Source organism: Erythrolamprus reginae, chromosome 2 (genome assembly GCF_031021105.1).
Source record: "Erythrolamprus reginae isolate rEryReg1 chromosome 2, rEryReg1.hap1, whole genome shotgun sequence".
Classification (NCBI taxonomy): domain Eukaryota; kingdom Metazoa; phylum Chordata; class Lepidosauria; order Squamata; family Dipsadidae; genus Erythrolamprus; species Erythrolamprus reginae.
In genome coordinates, this window is record NC_091951.1 from 216770448 (window position 1) to 216792795 (window position 22348).

The following is a 22348-nucleotide window of genomic DNA, read 5'->3' on the forward strand; positions in this document are numbered from 1 at the left end:
GAGCTTTATTTACAACCGACCTGGCATTGAGCAGTAGCAGCCTGAGCCTAGAGTATGGACTTTGCCTATCACCAGCACTACAGGTTGAACTAGATAATACTGAGGGGCCAGAATGAGGAATAGGTTTTAGGCAGCAAATCCTAGTTCCCCATGAGCCACTTCCCCCCCCCAGCTCCCACCATATCTGCTTCTCCCCATCACGACTGGTATGGTCTGGCCCTCTACCATCCCAGAATAAATTATTTATTTTATATTGACTTAGAATTTGAACAAGTGAAAGAAATGATGATAAGATGGGCAAGGAATTTTGGTCATACTACAGAACTTGATAAATGGCAGCAATTTGGGGAAAGAAATTATAAATTAATTATGGTAGCAGCATATAAAGAGAATATGTATAAAATGTTTTATAGATGGCACATGTCACCAGAAAGGATAGCTAAAACATTTAGAGATAAATCTATGAAATGTTGGAAATGTCAGCAAACATCAGGCTCTTTTTACCACATGTGGTGGACATGTGCAGAAGTCAAAGAGTATTGGAGTTGGATTCAAATATATATAGAAAAAATGGTGAAACAACATATAAGAACTAAAACCAGAGATATTCCTGTTGGGTATTTTAGAGAAATTTAACAAGGAAGGTATATATTTAATTGTTTATGTGGCAACACAGCTACCATTGTATTGCAGAAAAATAGAAAGCAGCAAAAATTCCTTCTGAAGGAGAAGTGATTAAGAAAATCTTGGACAGTGAGGAGATGAGTAGACTGACAATGAAAATTAAAGACAAGGAAGATACAGAATATTACAATGTATGGGTGAAATTTTATGATTGGATAGAAAATGAATATAAAATGTTACTTTAAGGCTTAAATAAAAGAGTGACTCTGAGGCAGCAAGGAGGAGCACGCACCTCCCATAAACCCTGCACGAGGCTGCCTGCCATACACTGCGCCAGAGAGAGAAACCCAGGCAGGCGAGAGGGGGGAACCTCCCGCTCCTTTGACTGAAAGGCTGCTGCTGCTGCTGCTGCTACCTGCTGCTTCTTCCTTCTCATGCTGAAGAGCTCCCCTCTCCTTTCGCTCACCTACTTTGTAGCCAGCGCCTTTCCTTCACTCCTTGGTTTGGCTGAAGCTGAGTTGATCCAATCTGGGCGAAGCGCACCCTTTTGCCTTTCCGTGCCCAGACGCTCCGAGAGGCAACCTTACGCCGGATGTATGGGAGGCAGTGCAAGGGAATCATCACAGCGAAGTGGTTTATTCCCTCTCCAAGCACCCAGAAAAAGGAAAACACTCCATTCGCTCTGGGCTGCCCAGAGTGAAGGGAGCGTTTCTTTTCTCTGGGCGCTGGCAGAGGCTTATTCCCTCTCCAAGCACCCAGAGAAAGGAAAATGCTTTGTTCGCTCTGTGCTGCCAAAGCCTCCTTAAGCACCACTGAAAGGCTCCTCTGGCAGCCTAGAAAAGCTGGAGATCACCAGGATTAAAAGGGGAATGGCAGGAAACTGACCGGGCCTTTGTGCTGCTCTCAAATTTCATGGGAAATTTTTACGGGCTCAGGTTCTTAAGTAGAAAATGGTACTTAAGAAGAGGCAAAAAAATCTTGAACACCCAGTTCTTATTTAGAAAAGTTCTTAAGTAGAGGATTTTTAGGTAGAGGTACCACTGTATATAAAAATTAAGATAGAATGATTAAAAGGGAAGAAAATGAAGAATAAAAGGTGGTAGACCCAGGCGACAAGATTAGATTTTGTGGAGGCAGCATTAGATTAACAGTACATACCTAGAATAAAGAGTTATATTTATAGATATGATATAAAAAGCAATGAGTTTAGAAGGGACACCGATTATTAAAAGATGTAAGGGAACATGTTATCAGTCTGTTAAATATAAAATGAATTATGATTAGAGTCACTCAGGGAAAGTTTGAGAAAGAGGAAGTAGAAAGGGAAGGGATAAAGGAAGGAGTGGACAGAGGGGGAAAGAAAGGGAAAGAAGACAGAAGGAAGGGGAGTATAAAGAAATGAGGAAAAAAGACTGATAAATAGTAGTATAAAATAGGTGTAAAAATAAGATACTGATTTATGATAGATTAGATAAAAATGTATAATTATGTTTCTGATATGTTTTAAGGTTTATGCATAGATGTACATATAGAAACTGGAGAAAAAATAAAATTATTTTTAAAAGTGTTTAAGTATTTATTAGATTTGTATGCTGCCCCTCTCCGAAAACTCGGGGTGTTTTATAACTTGTCACACAAATGATAGTCATTATCTAAATTTCCAGCCCCAAGAAGCATTTAATTAAAATACTCATGACATCTCTCAGGATTTCAAAGGTGCCTGTTTGCCTGAAAAGTTGGGATGTCTTGTACACTATTTTGACAAGACTTTTATGACTGGCATATTTCATAATTGTTTTCAATTTTCAAGATTAAATTATCTTTCCACTCACATGTGATGGTGCTTTGAAGGGTGCTGTCATGATCAAACGCAATAACTGTAACCTCGTATGGTTGAGGATGAGCATCTTCTCCTGGAAGGCAGTTAAAGCAGCAGCATCTCACACAAACAGAAACAAGGGCACAGAGAATGAGGAGCCCACCAATGCTAACCACAAGCCTGGAAGTAAAGAACAAGAAGAATCAGAACTCTTGCCATAAAACCTAACAAATGACAGTATTATTGTCATGCTCCAGCATATAACTTTAAACAGTGGTACCTCTACTTACAAACTTAATTCATTCCGTGACCAGGTTCTTAAGTAGAAAAGTTTATAAGAAGAAGTAATTTTTCTCATAGGAATCAATGTAAAAGCAAATAATGTGTATGACTGGGGAAACCACAGGGAGGGTGGAGGCCCTGTTTCCCCCCAGGAGATTCCTAGAGAGGCTCCATGATGGCTTCTCACCGCCTTTTCCAGCCCTGTTTTCTCCCAGGGGGTTCCTAGAGAGGTCTCACAGAGGCTTCTCCCTGCCTTTTCTGGCCCTGTTTTCTCCCAGGAGATTCCTAGAGAGGCCCCATGAAGGCTTCTCCCTGCCTTTTCCGGTTACAGTTTCGGAGGCTTGGGTTTGTAAGTGGAAAATGGTTCTTGAGAAGAGGCAAAAGAATCTTGAACACCCAGTTCTTATATAGAAAAGTTTGTAAGTAGAGGCCTTCTTAGGTAGAGGTACCACTGTATATTGCTGTTCCTCTCTAGTCCCATCTAGTGGCTAGCGAGATCAATACCAAATATATTGTTTGAAGCTGACCCCACCCCATTACCCATCAGCCTGCACTCTCAAAGTGAACTCTGGGAGCCAGACACCATTTCCTTTGGCATTTGAAGAAGGCAGAAATGAAAAAAAGAATCCATCTTAATCTGTGGCAAATGTTCATCCACATCCACATCCTATACACAGAGCAACACTGGGGAGATTTAAATTGCTTGTATTTATTAATTGTTATGTTCAGCAATAACTCAATACTCAATACTGTCTACTTTGTATTAGGTTCTCATTGTATGTATCCCTGTTTTGCCTAGTTTCCTGTTCTTTCAATAAAGCATTCAGATCTATGCACTTGGTCTGTTTTATAGGATAATAGGTGGGTTTAACTGCATGTTGAACTGCACACAGGCTAACATATAGTGAGGACAGAACAATTATTGTAAAACTGGAGATGCAAAAAGTTCTTTAATAGAATTTTTTCTAGCATTTCTACAGAAGGCCTGCAACTAACTTCAGAAATGAATCAAATAGATATCCTTCTCACCATTTCAGTTACATTAATTACTTTCCAATTTCTCTCTCTCTCTCCCTAACTCATTAGAGTACACTCTGATAATGAATATTCATGGCATACAAATAAATGCATTAAAGTTGATAATAAGAGCAAATTGACCCACTAACCAGGGGTGTCAAACTCATGGCCTGAGGGCTGGATGCATCAGGCACACCCACCCCTGATTTAGTGAAGGGGGAAAAAGTTGCACTATGTCACATGATGACATGTCATAGAGAGTTTGACACCCCTGCACCAAACAGACCTTTCTTTGCCACCTCCTTCTTAGGGATGTTGGCAAAAGAAAGACAATCTTATAGTGAAGATAAAATATCAAATGGTCGAGAAAAATATACCTGTTTATAGAAGTCTGCTCTTTCCTCCGCTTGTGCTTTCCAGGTGCTCAGCTTCTCATTTCCTAGGTTGCGTCTCTGAGATACCAATCAGATCAATCTTCCTCATCTGCAATTCTTTGCCCTCACTAGTTTCACTAACATTCCTAAGCAGGGGAGGGCAGCAGGCAGGATGGGGTGGAACACAGTTCCACGAGCGGAAATGAAGCTGCGTGTCCAGCTCCAGCTGACCGGCGGCAGTCACTTTTTGGATTGCCAGTCTCGGCTCAGCTCTCCTTTTTTCCCCCTGTGCTGCATCTGTGCTCCTTGCTTTTTTCCTCTTTCCTCCTTCCTGGCCTTGGATGAACTTCCCTCTCTCCTGCCCGCCTCCCCTCCAGCCTCACACGGCCACCTCCTGAGGCCAGGAAAGAAGAAAGAGAAAAAAAGCAATGAGTGTGCAGCAGCAGCAGCAGGGAAAAAAAGGAGAGCTGAACCAAGCCGAGCCAAGCTGTGCCAAAGCAGTCAGGGCTGAGGTCTTTTTCCCCTCGCAAAGCCCTCACTCTGCCTGCATCTCAGATGAAAAGGCGTCGTGTGACAATAATAACCTTGTAACTCTCCCTTGGCTTTCTAGAGTAATTTTTTTTATTTTTTTTTCTACATCATATAATACAAAAAATCATATACTTTCTCTTTTGTTATACTAAAATAGTTTTTGACTAGTACATCTTGTATAATCAAATTATACATTCTTAAATTCTGTCTATTTGATTTTGGTTATCATCACACACCCCTTATAACTTTCTTTCTAATTTCGTCATCCAGATAAATCTCAATTAATGTCTAATTAAGTCCATCATTAATATTCCTTAAACTATGTGTAAAATCCTTCGGATTTTGTAATCTTAATTTCATAGTTGTAGTGCCTTCTTCCCTCTAGTAAAAATCTTAAAACAAACTAAAAAACCCTTATATCTAAACTTATCTATATAAAATTTATATACTTTGTCAATTTAAAAAACAAATAAATACAAACATTTAAATTCATTACTTATTATTATGCCATTATTATATTTCATCAAGCCCTTCTTGATAAGCTGAAATTAACAATAAAAACAAATACTTTGATTTACAAATCTATAAACCCCATTTAACATACTAGTCCAAATTAAACAAACCTTAGAAGTCAAAATTAAGCCTACCAGGTCACCTTAATATATTTCAATTACTTATTTAGTTATAAAACCAAATTCATAAATCTACTACTGCTAATTGGATCAAGAAGTAACTACTAAGATTTTTTTAAAGCTATTATAAAATAATATAAATTATAAAATGTTCAAAATACAATCAGCCAATTATCAAAGAGCCCTTTTCCTTATCTATATTTAATATCTGTCTCTCCCATCTTTTATTTTTCATTTTCATATTACTCTTCTTCTTCTTCCTCACCCATCTCTTCTTTACATAAAAAGTCCCCCTTGAATATCCTTTCTTTGCAAATTCCCACTCTTTAATTCTCATTCCTTTTTTTAAAAAAATATATTTTTATTGATTTTTATAAATGTGGTTACATAAAGACAAACATAAAACAGTGCACAGTGCATGTGCCCATCACCTAACTGACAAAAAAACCCCATAACCCCCCCCCCCATTACAAGGGGTTCAGAATTTACTAGTTTATATATACAGTGATCCCTCGAGTTTCGCATCCTCGAGCATCGCGAAAGGGCTATATCGCGAGTTTTCAACCCGGAAGTAAACTCCACCATCTGCGCATGCGTGCTCTTCCACGCATGCGTAGATGGTGGAGTTTCCCCGCCGGGCAGAGGCTTCCCTGGGTCTTCCCCCTCTTGCCCCGGTAAGACCCCAGCGGCGGCGCGAGCAACGGCGTGGGCTGGCGGGCGGCATGCGCACGGGAAACCCCAGCTCCACTTCCCAGCTGGGAAGCGGAGCCGGCAACAGCGTGGGCGGGCGGGCAGCGCGCGAGCTTGGGGACACCCCACCTCCGCTTCCCAGCTGGGAAGCGGAGCTAGGGTGTCCCCACCGCGTGCGCGTTGCTGGGGAAAGCGCGCGCGCTTGGAGACACCCCACCTCCGCTTCCCAGCTGGGAAGCGGAGCTAGGGTGTCCCCACCCGCGCGCGCGTTGCTGGGGCTGCTTCCCAGCTGGGAAGCGGAGCTGGCAACAGCGTGGGCGGGCGGGGCGGCGCGCGCGAGCTTGGAGACACCCCACCTCCGCTTCCCAGCTGGGAAGCGGAGCTAGGGTGTCCCCACCGCGCGCGCGTTGCTGGGGAAAGCGCGCGCGCTTGGGGACACCCCACCTCCGCTTCCCAGCTGGGAAGCGGAGCTAGGGTGTCCCCACGCGCGCGCGCGTTGCTGGGGAAAGCGCGCGCGCTAGGGTGTCCCCACCGCGCGCGCGTTGCTGGGGAAAGCGCGCGCGCTTGGGGACACCCCACCTCCGCTTCCCAGCTGGGAAGCGGAGCTGGGGTGTCCCCAAGCGCGCGCGCACCTCAGGCGCGAGCAACGGGGTGGGCGGGCGAAGGGCGGGCGGCAGTGGAAGTAAAAACACCATCTGCGCATGCACAGATGGTGTTTTTACTTCCGCACCGCTACTTCGCTAAAAATCGATCATCGCGTGGGGTCCTGGAACGGAACCCTCGCGATGATCGAGGGATCACTGTATATATATATATATATATATATTTCCTTGGCTCTACTTTGCATTTGTTATTACTAAAAGAGTGATTGCAGTTTATTTTTCTCATTTACATCACAGATTCTACTCAACATAACCTTTCACCTTATTCCATCGTACCATCAGCTTTTCCAGTTTGTTTTCATCAAAGTTGTTTAATCTTATTTCCATAATTTCAAAATGTATGTGATCCACCATGTACCAGTACCAATTCTGTAATGTTCATTTTATAGACTCTTTCCAACCCAATACCAGTACTGCTTGAGCACTTTCCAATGCTGCGGTTTTTATTTTTTAAAAATCTCCTAATTCTCTTTGTTTAATTAAAATCGCTATTTCTTTTGTAATTATCCAATTAATATTTAACATTTTATTAATTTCATTCTGCACTTCCTTCCAAAATGTCTGAATTTCTACACACTCCCAGAACATATGCATAAAAATTCCCTTCTTTTGGCAACCATGCCAACAATTACCTTTCTCTTTCCCCTGGAAGTGTGCAAGTTGTGCTGGTGTATAATACCATTTGTGTAAGATTTTCCTTCTCATCTCTTTAATTCTTGTGTTTTTAATCTTATGTATATTTTTTACTATTTCTTTCATTTCACTTTCATCTATTTGTAAATCATTTTGCCAGCATCTTGTCAAACTTTTTATTACTTCCTCTTCCACTTGCAATAACATTCTATATATATTGCTAGCTTGAGCTTTTGTATCATTAATCTTTTCTTTTATTATTTTTTCTAAACTATTTTCTTCTCGCAAGAAAGCTTCTTTATTCTCACTTTTATTTAAATATTTACTTATTGCATTAATCTGCAGCCATTTCTGTTGACCGAACCACCATTCCAACCGAGTTCTACTAACTCTCCCATCCTTCTCATATAATTGTTCAATTCTCATTATCCCTTTGCTATTTAATACTTTTATAATTCTAGTTAAGTTAACATCATTACCTGTATTCAATACGTGTAACGTTGATAATTTTGAATTTCTAGTTCCACATTTCCCCTGCCATTTAGACCATATTTCTAAACCTGCTTTCAGCGGGTCGGTTAAGTTATTGATTTCTATTTTACTCCATTTTTTAAATAATAACTCCTTATTATTTATATTATTAATTTCCTTTTCCAACTTCACCCACTTCTTTTCCCCCCATAGCTGTATTTCCATTAATCTTTCTATTTGAAATGCTTCTCTATATAATTCTAAGCACGGGCTACCCCTCCCCCCCCTCTTTCTCGTGGGCAAACAGCCATTTTTTTCTTATTCTAGGCCTTTTGTTTCCTTCAATCCAAAAATTTAATTTACTATCCCATTCTCTCAATTTTGCACCAGGAAAGGTACCTGGTAAAACCTGAAATAAATACATCATTTTTGGTATTATCATCATTTTAAGAGCTCTAATCTTAGCAATTCTTCTCAACCTTTTTTCCCTCCAATTTTTTATCTGCTTTTGAAGTCTCTTCCATATTAAATTATAGTTAACCGTCGCAATTTTAATAGGATTCTTAAACAACCAAACTCCTAAATATTTCATTTTTTTACATCCTAGTTTCAATCCTGACACTTTTTGTATCTCGATTTGCTCTTTAGGGCCTGTATTTAGACAGATTATCTCTGATTTCTCTATATTAACCTTAAGTCCCGATTGATCTTTGAATTCCTGGAGTAAGATCATTATTCTTTTCATCATTTCAATTGGGGTTTCAGTCAATACTATAGCATCATCTGCAAAAAGATTTAATTTTAATTCAAGTTTTCCTATTTGGTAACCTCTCCACTCCTTGTCATTTCTAATTTTATTTGCTAAGACCTCAATTGCCAATGCAAATAACATTGGGGATAGTGGACAACCCTGTTTAGTTCCATTCTGAATTTTAACCTTCTCTGTTCTGTTGCCATTTACTCTAATATAAGCTATATTATCCTTATAAATTGTTTCTATAATTCTACAGAATGAATCTCCCATATTTAAATCTTTACACAATTGAAACAAGTAATCATGGTTAACTTTATCAAAAGCTTTGTACACATCTAACTTTAAAATACCTAATTTTCTTTTAATAGTAATAGCATGGTGTATCACATTAACGACGTTTCTAATTGGTTCATAAATCTTTCTTCCTTTAACAAATCCATATTGGTCTTCTCCAATTATCTTTGGTAAGATATTCTCTATCCTGTTTGCCAATATTTTCATAAATATTTTGTAATCCTGATTAAGTAAGCTGATAGGGCGATAGGAACCTGGATCCATTAAATCACGATCCGGCTTTGGGATAGTTATAATCTCTGAAATTTTCCACGACTGTGGAGTTTCAAAAGTCTGAAAAACATTATTAAACATTTTTTCCAAATGCGGTAATAATTCATTCTTATAAGTCTTATAATATTCGCCAGTAAAACCATCTGGGCCTGGGGCTTTAGCAGGTTTCAACCCTTTAATAACTCTAGATATCTCATCGTTTGTTATTTTTGCATTTAAAATTTGTCTATCTTCTTCCGTTAGTTTCTCATTAACCTCTATAGTTTGCATTGTAATATGTTCTTTTTTGTATAAATTCCCATAAAAGTCTCTCATTATTTTTTCCATTTCTATATTACTACGTTTTATTACACCTTCCTTATCCTTTAAAGCAGAGATATGGGATTTCTCCTTTCTTTTTTTCAAATAATGTACCATTTGTTTCATTGATTTGTTCCCCCAACCCATAATTCTCTGTTTTACAATCATCTTCATTTTATTCCATCTCTCTTCCTCAAGAGATTGTAATTTCTTTTTCTTAAATAATAATAATGTATTCCAGGCTCTATTTCTTGTAATTTTCAGAGTCTCTTGGATTAGATCTATCTCTTTTAATAAACTTTCTCTTTCAGCTTCCCAAGATTTCCTAATAAAAGCTTTGGTACTAATACAATTACCTCTCATAACAGCCTTGTGTGTATCCCAAACTATTGTTTGCTTAATTTCTCCTGTTTCGTTAATACTAAAAAATTCACTCAATTCCTTTTGTAATTTGAGTCTATTTTTCTCACTAGCCGAAACCACAGGGTTGTATCTCCATACCCTTTGTTGTCTACTAGCATCCATTTCAATCACTGCTAACAGTGGAGCATGATCTGATAACCAAATACTTTTAACTTCTGCTCTTTTGAGGTGTACCTCCCCCGTTTTGTTCATTAATATATAATCAATGCAACTAAATTTATTATGTCTTGCTGAGTAAATGTATCCCTGTTTACTGTGTTTTCATGGAGGTCCAACATATTAATTTTATTTAAATGTAACTTTTTCTTTTCTCCCCTCCCTGCTGTTAATTCCAAGTTGAAATCACCTGCTAAAGTTACTATGCCTTCCGCAAAATTATCTAATTTACGCTTTACATTCATTATAAATTGTTTTGCAGTTGCATTGGGGGCATAGATTACTGCTAAAGTTACTGCCTTGTTATTTATTTTCCCCTTGATGAATAACATTCTGCCATCTTTGTCCCTTTTAATATTAATTAATTGGAATGATAGTCTTTGGTTAATCAATATAGCCACACCTCTACTTTTTGCCGTCCCTCTCGACTTGTAGACCCTTTGCCAATCGCTATTGGTAACTAATTTATCTGATCTTTTCCTCCCTTTATGAGTTTCTAATAAAAATAAGATATCAGCTCTACTATCCCTAGCCAGCTTCATGATTCTATAATGTTTTTTCTGTGATGAAAGACCGTTTACATTTAATGACAATAAAACTGTTTCACCCATTTTACATACTCTTAAGCGTATTTCCCCCTCCTGCAAAACAGAGCCTGTTGGAAAAGTATTTATTAATTGTCTTGAACCCCCACCCTAGTGCCCCTTCCCTTGCACCCCCCCAAAGGGGAGGCAATGAAAAGAATTTCCGTTATCCAAGAGGCACTCCTGGATTTGCGTTCCACTAGAGAACTCCCCCACCTTTCCCCTTTTAATGCAATAAAGAAAGACCCCCCCCTCCTTCCCTCTTTATCCCTTGTTAGTTGGCATAAAATACACAAAGAAGAAGCTAGTTAGTTGAGAACAATAATACCATGTTGACAGATCAGCTCAGTTCAGTTCATTATTTCTTCTTCTGACGCGTAATTCTAGGTTCTTTTTTTTTTTCTCTTTCCTGGAGTAAATCAAGTTCTTTTTGTAAAGCTGCAATTTTTTTTATCTTTTCTTTGATCTGCTGTGCGAATTGGCTGGAGTGTAAACAAATCTTCTTCTCCTGTCCCACCTCCTACTGCTGGTTTATCCGTCGCTGTTGATGCCTGGAGATTTACATCCGAATCAATCCCCAGCTGTTGGAGCAATTTCTTCCCCTCATCCAAGGATCTCGCCTGGAAAACTTTGGAATCTTTAAAAACAATTATTGTGGCAGGATATCTCCAGGAGAAACGGATTCCTCCTTCATATAATTGATTCGTAATACTTCTCATTTCGTTTCTCGCCTTGAGTGTTTCTGCAGACAAGTCTTTTAAAACGCGTATTGGAGTGGCTTTGTAATGTAAGTTTGGAATCTGCTTTAATTCTCTGAAGATTTCTGCTGCTTTCCTTTCCGAAATGAATCTCACAATAACATCCTTTTGATCTCCTTGACTGCGAGAGCCAAATACCCAGTGTGCTCTTTCATATTCACCTGGGTCACATTTAATGTTGTTTTCACCAAACCATTGATGAATTGCTTGGATAAGACGTTTACCCTCAGCAAAATCTTGTTTAAAGCCTCTCAAACGCAGATTAGCTCTTCTTTGTCTGTCTTCCAAATTATTTATGCGTAGTTCCTGGCGACTTTTTCCCTCCTCCAGTTTCACAATTCTCAGATCTTGTGTTTTCGACTGCTCTTTTAAATCAGTTACACCAGCACTAACGACAGCTATTGCCTTTTGCATCTCTTTGAGTAACTGCCTCATATTTGCAAATGCCATTAACAGTGAATCCATTTTTTCCTCCAAATCCGGGGTAGTCGCCATCTTTCCTTTGTTCTCTCTTTTTTCCCCTACTCACGTTTAAAACTGCAGCTTGCTCCTTTGCTTCTTTTTTGTAAAGTTTTCAAAAACTCCGTTCAGTCCGCTCCCCCTCAATCCACTTTTCACCAAGCCAGAGAGGGATGTCAGGGGTTAACTTTCACTTTTCCTAATTCACATTAGGGAGCTCTCTGTAGAGGCGTCTATCTATTCCGACGCATGCGCAAATCCAATTCTCATTCCTTTTAAAAATGACAAAATCTATTAACCTTGTTTGTATCTTCCCTTAACAGTGCTTAACTTAATATATCCCTTGGCTTTCTGATATTTTTAAATCCTACCCCTCCCATTCTCCTCCTCCTCCTCGAAAAGCGGCAGGGAGACCAGCACCGGCAGGAGTTGCAGGGGGGCCTTTTCCTCCCCCCTCTTTTTTCAACAGCTATCTGCACCCGTTCATCTAGCTACCCAGCCTGAGGCAGAGGGCAACCCAGGAAGGAGAGTGGGGCAAATTGTCACCCCAATGACAATTGTAAGTTGTAAGACGTGGACTTAACAGAATGATGATGATCATTCAAGCCATTCCCATCTGGTTACATGGCCAGCAAGCCACACCCACAAAATAAGCCACACCGGTAGTGTGGTAGTAAAATTTTTGGCTGCCCATTACTGTTCCTAAGGCTCGGTCCTCCAATCCAACTCTTCTCTTTAGTTCTGATTTTCAAGAAACCTGAAAATAATGTACTATACAGGTGGTCTTTACAACCATTCATTTAACAACTGTTTAAAGTATGATGGCACTGAAATGACTAGTTGTCACACTTAGAGCTGTTGCAGCATTCCTGTGGTAATACAATCAAAATTTGGGTTCTTGACAACCAGCATGAATCATGTTATCACCACAACCTTTCCAGGGGCTTTGACAATGTCAATGGAAGAAATCAAATTATCTTAATAACCATATGATTTGCATAATGACTGTTAAGGAAAAGTGATCAGAGTTACCACTGAATTATCAGGGACATACATTTAGGAATATGGGATTGCAGTAGATATCCAGTAAATTATGAGTAATGATCCAGTCACAAACAGATTTGTTACAGTATATAAAATAAGTTACTTTTAGATAAATGGCACAGTCCAATTAAGCAGTCAAGTTCATTCATGTTTAGTCAGTCAATATCAAGAAGTACTATAATCTTCTTACCACCTGTCTTTGTCATAAACATCAAACAAAGATTATGGCTAACAAACACTTCAATACTTTCAGAGACTAATAGAGTTTCACATAGAGCTTCTTATCAGACTGCACAGTCAATGACCAATGAATCAGCATTCCGAATTACATCAGCTTCCAACTAGGATCTCTGGCTCCCTCTTATGGCAAACTTAAAACACAATAGCCAATCATCATACGGCAGTACATTTAAAGTTAAAGTACTCAAATATATAGAAACATAGATTGATAGCTTGTTTATATATTAACAATCCAACCATTTGGACATTCTAATACAAATAATTAAAAATTAAATATAACTCTTTACATTCTCAAGTTGTAGTTTCACAACGCTCCTTATGCCTTACAGCACTTGAGCCTTTGTAAAATGATCTGCCATATTATTTTCACTTTTACAATAAAATCATTTTACTTTGCACACATTGTCTTACATTTAGACATCTTATGTCAGTATGCTTTCATCTTGTTTTCATACCCAAACTAGTTGCCATACTAATGGTTGCTTGGTTATACAGTGAATGGTTCGTGTTCAGCAATACCCGTATCTTTTAATAATTGCTTGTAATAGATAAGTTCTGTACACATTACAGACAAGCATGAAAATTCAGCCTCCATAGGTGATACTTAAAACATATTTTCTAACAGTATCACTGTTTCTGAGGTTGATTTTTGTGTTACTATATCCGTCGTAAAACTCACATCTGCATATGCAGTTAATTCTAGTTCAGAACTCGTTTCTAGATATAACGAATAATACATGTTTTAAATACCTAAGTATTTGCTTCACTGCCTGCCAATGCCTTTCATTAGAATCTGCATTACATCTTGCCAATTGATTGACACTATATGAGATATCTGGTCTTGACCAATTTCTAAGATATGACAAGCTTCCAATTATTGCCTGATATATATTCTTCTCAAACATTTTTGGATTGCGATATCTTATACCCTTTATTCGTTTTTATAATATTTAAACCTATCTCCCCTAAATACTGTATTCTGAACTTCTCTTTCAACCTATCAACAATATCATTTGCTTCTCTTTTTGTCTTTGTAATAATGGCTGTATCATCTGTAAACAATAACAAGAGAAATTGCACCATCTTTCTCTCTTTTAAATAAACATGGATTGGCTAAACTAGCATTAAATTCCATTTTGACTAGTTAATTAACAATGCACTTGTTCCACACATATCCTGCTTGTTTCAAACCATACAGACTCTTTTTTAACCTAATAACCAGGCTTGCCATTATCTTTCAGTCCTAAAGGTTTCCTCATATAAATCATGCAAGATCTGAGGGACAAAACATATCAGGAGAGATTGGATGAACTGAATATGTGCAGCCTGGAAGACAGAAGGGAAAAGGGGGGACATGATTGAAACCTTTAAATATACAAGATTTCTTTTTGTGCCACCAGTTTTTGATATTTCTATGTTTTTAACTTCAGGGAACATCCACTTGGCCCATTAAAGTCATAATATGGCTTATTTCAGCAGAAAATATTACACAATTACAACAGTTTTGACATTAACACAAAGGTTTATTCAATACTGTATGGAGTTTGTGAAAAGAAATGTTTGAGTAAGAAAAGGAGGAGAAAAGACAGAATAAGCCATCCTCCAATCAGTTTGAATCTACAGAGGCTGGGGCAAGAGCAACTGGCTGAGAACTGAGTTTGTGTAAGAAATGGAGGAGAAAGGAGGGAATAAGCCATCCTCCAATCAGTTGGAATCTACAGAGGCTGGGGAAAGAGCAACTGGCTGAGAACTGTGAGTTTGAGTCAGAAAAGAAGGAGAAAGGAGGGAATAAGCCATCCTCCAATCAGTTGGAATCTACAGAGGCTGGGGAAAAAGCAACTAAGGGCACGTGAATCATATAACTCAACACTCAACCAGGATATAGCTCTCCCATCGCACTCCCACTCATTATTATTATTATTATTATTATTATTATTATTATTATTATTATTATTATTATTTATTCAATTTGTATGCCACCTGTCTGCAAAGACTCGGAGTGGCTTCCAATAACAATTCAGTGTATAAATCTAACTGCTAAAAACAAACAGTTATAAAAACCCTTATTTAAAAGCAGTCATGCAATCATAACCATACATAAAGCAGGACAGTCAAGAGAATCAATTTCCCCATGCCTGGTGATATAGGTGGGTTTTCAGGAGTGTACGGAAGACAAGGAGGGTGGGGGCAGTCCTAATATCCAGGGGGAGTTGATTCCAGAGGGCCACAGAGAAGGCTCTTCCCCTGGGTCCTGCCAGACAACATTGTTTTGTCGATGGAACCTGGTGAAGGCCAACTCTGTGGGACCTAATTGGTCGCTGGGATTCAATGCCATGTAGGGCTTCATCTTGCAAAATACCTACACACACCCTACAAAATAACCTAACAAGCTAAAAGCACAACTTCCCTGATTCTACTCTCCAACACCCACCTTGCAACCAACCACACACATGGAAAACCAACCAACCACACACCCGGAAGACGTACCACACACATGAAAGACAGACCCACCGTCTCCCGGATCCCTGGGGGCAGATCGCCACTACCTCGGGGGGTAGGGAAAGCCCCGCAGCTGGGACATGGTGAACCACTCCAGCGGCTGCTGGGTTGCGGCCATAGCAGCCGGTCCACGAAGGGAAGTCAAAAAAAGATTTTGAAGAAGTCAGTAAAGAGACAGATCAGCGGAGGGAGAGAAGCTAATAAGTACCTACCAGGTAATCCTTTGGCATTCAATATTTACAGTTAAAAGAGAAGATCTTGAACTAAAAAGGCAACTCAAAAAATAAAGTTTTCAACCTAAAGTGAAATCCATCCGCAAAGGAGAAAGAAAGCCAGATCTACTTTTCTTTGTTTCTTTGTTTTTGAAGAAAAAAAAAGAAGTGACGGTTTTACATTTTATAAATTGGGTATTACATAATATCTTTTAATTTTTAAGGTTATTCCTATTTTTTTTTTAAAGGAACTTTTTTTTCTTAATATTTGGACTGATAAATAATTTGGACTATATTGAAATGAATTGAAATAAACGAACTATATGAACTATATTAGAATGAATTGAAATGAATGAATTACAGTTCTTTTTTCCTTTAAAATGAATATTTTAAATTTTTGAACTACTTTCCCATCATTGTTTGAATTGGAAGACCTTTATACTTAAAGAAGAAATTAAGAGGGAGACGATCTTAGGAGGTATCCATTAGAGGACTATTTTTTCTGTGTTTCCCCCCCTCTTTTTTGTTATTAGAAGTGTAAGGATTATAGAAAAGAAAAGAAGAAGGACTAGATTTATTTACACCTGAACCACATTTTGGACTCTATAAGTTTTGGACTCTATAAGTATTTTGGACTCTACAAGTACTTGATTTTTGTCTTAGATTTTTTATTGTTGGATTTTCATATTGCTATAGAATTGTTTTAAATAATTTTTTAGGCCTATTTTTTTATATTTTTACATTTTTCAATATTTTTGATATTTTTTCTTTTTTTTCTTTTTTCAAATAACTAATTTTTAAATTTTAAATTCCCTTTTACCTTTTATATTTGATTTTTCTTCTTTTTTCCTTTTAATATATAATATTTTTCTTAATTTCTTTTCTTTTCTTCCTCTCCCCTTTTTTTATTAAATTAAATTAGATATATAAGATGTGCTAGAAACCTTTCCTCTCCTTCTTTGCCAAGCCCCCCCCCTTCAATAATATAGTATATTACTCACAACATTTAAGTTATTGGTTTTTGGTTTTCCCTTCTCTTTCTTTTCCTTTCTTCCTTTTTTAAAAATATTATTAAAATTCCCTTTTCAATTAATTTTTATTGCTAGTTAATTTTATTTATTTTTTATATACACTTTTTGTATAGGTATTATAACTGTTTATTTTCTTTCAATTGCTAAAACAATTAATATAACGGTAATTATAAGAGATTGCTTTAAGAAATTATATAATAAGGCATAAATTTTTGAGCTATGAAAGATTCTTACAGGGCACAAAGTGTGACTTCGGTGACAACAACAACAACTAGAAAGCAAACATCTACTCCAACTCCAACTCTGACACCTAAAGTATCCCCAACATCATCTCCATTACAACAAAGGACAATAACAACAATGTTAGCCAAGGAAAAAGAAAGAGAAAGAAAAAACACCTGCAGAACTATATCTTCAGTCTATTCAAGACACATTAGCAGGTATCCAAGATTTCATGCAGAAGACACAAACTCAGACCAAAACTCAACTGGAAACTAACAAAGAGGAAGTGAAAAAATATTTGGAAGAAATGAAGCAAGAGATGAAAGAGATGAAAAACGAGATGGGCATGCTGAAAACAGAGATAAAAAAAGAGATTGGTGAACTTAAAACTGAAATTGTCGAAGTCAAAGGGAGCATGAGTGAAATGGATGGAAATATGAAAGCAATATAACAAAACCTACAAGAGAATGAAAAAAGAATAAAGGCATCAGAAGAAAAAAAATCCAAGATATGGGACAGAAAGTAGAAGAATATGAAGAACACAACTACGCAGCCTGTAGAGGCTTTGATGAAGCAATAACCAACCTTGAACTCCAATCCGCATCACATGGTTTGAGATTTCAAAATACTGAAGAAGAAAGAGATGAAGATTTATCAGCAAAAATGGCAGAAGTAATAGGAGAAATTTTACAAGCTGATCCAGGAGAATTGATAAGAGAAATAGATGAATTTTACAGAGTTTCAACAGGATATGTAAGACGGCACAACTTACCAAGAGAAGTACACATTAAGTTTGCAAGAAGAATAATTAAAGATGATATCTTAAGACAGGCAAGAAACCAGACATGGAAATACAATGGGAAAGACATGACAATTTTGAAACAAGTTCCCAAGAGGGTAAGAGAGAGCCGAAGAGAATATTACGTCCTTACAAGTGTTTTAATCAAAAAGAATATTGTCTTTCAGTGGTTGGTACCAGAAGGTCTCACCTTAACTTGGCAAGCAATGAAAGTGAAGATAGAGAGAGACTTCCGGTTTTTGGCGTCAAGCTGTCACCAGGCAGCCTTCCTTTTCTCCGGGGGTTGTCCTGGCCTTTCGTGTGTTTTTTTTGGTGCTTAACGGCGATCACTGACCTGGAGAGATGGTGATTTAATAGAGGAACCCCTTGTGTACCTGAGGGAGGTCGGCGGACCCACCGGGAAGCAGGGAAACCCTTTTTGCCAGCGCACAAAGAACCGATCTGCAGATCGGCCTGAAGCTGTGACGCTCCGACTCCATTAAGGAAGCTGTGAGAAGGCGGTGGTGAAAGCTTTTGGAGTGAAATAAGTGAAGAGATTCCTTTTGATCGATCGTTGTTTGTGGATAATAGCAGATGAAAGACCCCCTGTTGTGTCCTTTGTATTGTTAAGGAAGAGTGCCAAAACCTTTGAGAAAAGCGGCGACTGCGATCCTTAATTGGCTGATGGCGGCAGAGAACAAACAAGACTAGGCAGATCGAGCAGATGTGATTTAAAACCTTATACCAACTGAACTTTTTCTGCTGGACTCTGTTTGTGATTTTGCAGTGAAAGATTGGAAACAACGTGTGATACACAACATTTGGGAGTGAGAAAGTTTTGGATGTCTTGATGGTAAGAGGAAGTTTTGGACAGATTTAAGTGGATTAGAACGAACTGAGTCGGTGACAAGCCACAAAAATCGGAGGTTTTTATATACTTAATCTTTTTCCTTTTTTTTTACCCTCTCTTCCATCTCCCCTCTGTCTAACCCCACTACTTCACCTCACTTTTGATTGCATATTGACTTTGCATTGTTGTTCCAGTTGTCAGAAAACAAACAAAAAATCTACAAACTTTGAACTTTGATTCCCTATTGACTCTACAACGCTGTTCCCTTACTGATAGACTGTCAGAGATTGTCAGAGACTTCCTTAATCATAGAGACTCTCAGAGACTGAACTGTGAACTGTGACTCAGCGCTATTGCATCAGCCCAAGAAGAGAGAAAAAGAAAAGGAAAGAAAAACATCCCTCAATATTATCTGCTCCTTATTAATTTCCTTCCCACTCCTGAATATTCCTGTCTCCTGTTACTCTCCTTTTTCCAGTTAGTTATCTTTCTTTTTTGAATACTCTATATGTGATTTGTTGCAATGTTGAGAATAACCCCTTGATTGTTTGATTTTTGATAACATTCTACACTGATATATTGCCATTACATCTTTATACTGTCATTGATAATACTTTATACTGTTATATTATCATCACTATTAGAGATCTATTGAATCTATGAATTAATTGGATTACTGAGCTAGATTTACTTACGGATTTATATCTAAACTAATAATTTATTTATTGACCTATATACATATATGCTGATGTGTTAACCTATCTACTTATTATATACTTATTTACGTATCTATCAATATAAACACTACACTTTGTCAAACAACTGTATTTAACTATTATAACTATTAATTATTATATATTAATTGAAAGTTATTTTTCATTACTTATTACTTACTCAATTGTTCTAACTTACTCTAACCTTCTTGAATACCCATATCTAGAACATTAATAATACTTATTAGATATTGATATAGAACTGTATATTGACATTTTTGAATCTTAAGAATTGGATTATAGAGCCTATTATAATATTATTATAAGTTATCCTACTATAAGTTTACTATAAGTTATTCTATTAAGATTAATATAAATCAATAGTATCGAACATTTTGAGTATAAGCTAAACTCATATTTCTGTATCTTTTACTATACTCTGTCTGACTTTCCCATAAATATTCAAAATGTCATCTACTAATACAAATACAAGTACTAAAGCTTGGAAGAAGGCAGCACCTCAATCTTCAACCCCGACCATCCAGCGTAACTTAGAAAACTCTTCTACTGACAAAACATCAGCTGTACAATCAGACCAAGCTGCACCCATCACCCTAGCTTCCCTACAAGAAATAATGATTAATATGCAGAAATCAATGGATCGGAATTATGAATTAATAATGGGAAATATGGGTGCAATGAAGGAAGATATCAAAGAAGATATTAAGAAAATTGATGATCGTGTTGGACAGCTTGATGAGAAGATAGCGATGATGCATGGAACACTCACACAGAATGATGAAAAAATAAAAAAAATTGAGGAACTAAATGATAGAATGGAAACCAGATTACAATACGCAGAAAGTAGAACAGAATATATTAATAAAAATCTGGAAGAGGCCATTTTAAATCTTGATCTTGAAAAATCAGCATTTTTCTTGAGGTTTCAGAATATTAGCGAATCAAGTGAAGAAAACCTGCCCCAGATCATGTCAGAAATTCTTGCACCCATCGCAAACAAAACGCCACAGGAAATGTACCAACAAATGGATGAAATTTACAGACTATCGACAAGCTATGCAAAAAGAAATCGTCTACCTAGGGAAGTACATACCGTGTTTCCCCGAAAGTAAGACAGTGTCTTACTTTCTTTTTATCCCCAAAAGCCCCACTATGTCTTACTTTCGGGGTATGTCTTATATTGTTAAAGGGGCACTGACAGCTTAAAAAACTGTGTAAAATGTGTTTTTTTAGTGTATATGCATTTTACCTTCTGTGACGGGCAGGGGGGGAGGTTTCTTTGGAGTAGGGACGTGCCCGAGTAAATTTGCAGAGGCGGCAGTGACAAGTGCAGGGGACGGCACGGCGACGTATGGAGAGGGGGACGGTGCGGACGTGGGCAGGAGGCGGCACGCAGCTAGATGAGAGGGAGGCGGCAATACCCCCCGTGTTTCCCCGAAAGTAAGATATATGTCTTACTTTCGGGGTACGGCTTATATTAGCCGACCCTCCTGAAACCCCCGATACGTCTTACAATCGGGGGTGTCTTACTATCGGGGAAACAGGGTATTAGATTCACAAAGCGTACTATAAGAGATGAAATCTACAATATGTCAAAGGAAAATCCTCCATCATATAAAGGAAAAGAGATCATAGTCCTTCGTCAAGTTCCCAGATGACTGCATGAAACGCGGAAACCCTATCAAACCCTAGCTAATAAACTCAACAGAAACAAGATACCATTTATATGGCTGACACCTGAGGGCATGCTTATCTCCTTAATTGACAAAAAATACAAAATAACTTTGATAGAAGATGCAAGGGACTTTTACGATCAAGTCATCAAAAAGGTAGATGAGGAATGTATTAGGGAGCAAGAATCAAAAGATAAATCTAGCCTGGATGAAATCAGCTCTGAAGACATTCTTGCAGATAAGGAAACTGGACTTAAATTAATGGAAGAATATGGCAGAGACGGCCCAACAACAAGATCTCAAGCGGAGGCGAGAAAGGAGAAAAGAAGAGAACCAGCAAACTAACTTACATCACAAAAAACCCTTACCGAATAATGAAATAAGACTATTCTCTATCAATATCAACGGCCTCAACTCTCCTAGTAAAAGGAAAAAAACATTCTACAAAATTGAACAACAAAAAGCAGATATAATCTGTCTCCAAGAAACGCATGTAAAAAAACAAGACCAATTAATCTTAAACCATCCCAAGCTTGGAGAAATCTTCTCATCCCTTGCTGAAGTCAAGAAAAGAGGAGTAGTACTATACATTAAACCTAAACTTAACCCTAAACTAATTTACACAGACGACAACGGACAGATATTAATAGTACAAATTACATCAGGAACAAAAAAAATACATATAATCGCAATCTATGCTCCCACGATAAATCAATCCACTTTTTATGCAAAGCTGCATCAAAAAATCACGGAATTAAACTTAACAAATATAATAATAACAGGTGACTTCAATGCAATATTAGACAGGAAAAAGGATCATAAAAGCACTAAGCAAATGAAAAAGAGAAAACAACTACCGACAACTTTTGAACAACTTACAACTGAATTAGCGCTAAAAGACATATGGCGTCACTTTAATCCAAACAATAGACAATACACTTTTTTCTCTTTTCCTCACAAGTCATGGTCCCGCATTGACATGGCCTGGGCTGATTTAGAATTTATCAATGAAGTAACAGACATACAAATACTTCCAAACTCCTGGGCAGATCATAACCCCATATTGTTAAAATGGAGAGATTCAACTAATAACCATTCAAGACGATGGACTATGAACCAAACAATATTTAAAGAAGAAAACTTTCAAAAAATGTTAAAACAAGAACTATGTAAATTTCTCCAAATTAACAATGATGGTAACACCTCCACACAAAACTTATGGGACACAATGAAAGCCTATGTGCGAGGAATCTATATTGCATACCAAAGTAAAAAGAAAAAACAGAAACAAAACAGCCTAACCACACTAAAAATAAAACTTCAGAACCT

At 37.7% G+C, this 22348-nt stretch overlaps 1 protein-coding gene across 9 annotated transcripts in view; it reads right to left on the bottom strand.

The window, feature by feature from the left end:
• Nucleotides 1-22348, bottom strand: part of GABARAPL1 (GABA type A receptor associated protein like 1) — a 304763-nt gene that overhangs the window by 180008 nt on the left and 102407 nt on the right. For 6 of the 9 annotated variants that reach the window (XM_070741832.1, XM_070741834.1, XM_070741830.1 and 3 more), the window contains one exon: nt 2457-2623. In XM_070741832.1, coding sequence (XP_070597933.1) covers nt 2457-2623 — 167 coding nt within the window. Of the gene's footprint in view, nt 1-2456; nt 2624-12970; nt 13153-22348 lie in introns of those variants that run through there. The other 3 variants (XM_070741835.1, XM_070741833.1, XM_070741836.1) reach the window with 2 other exon arrangements.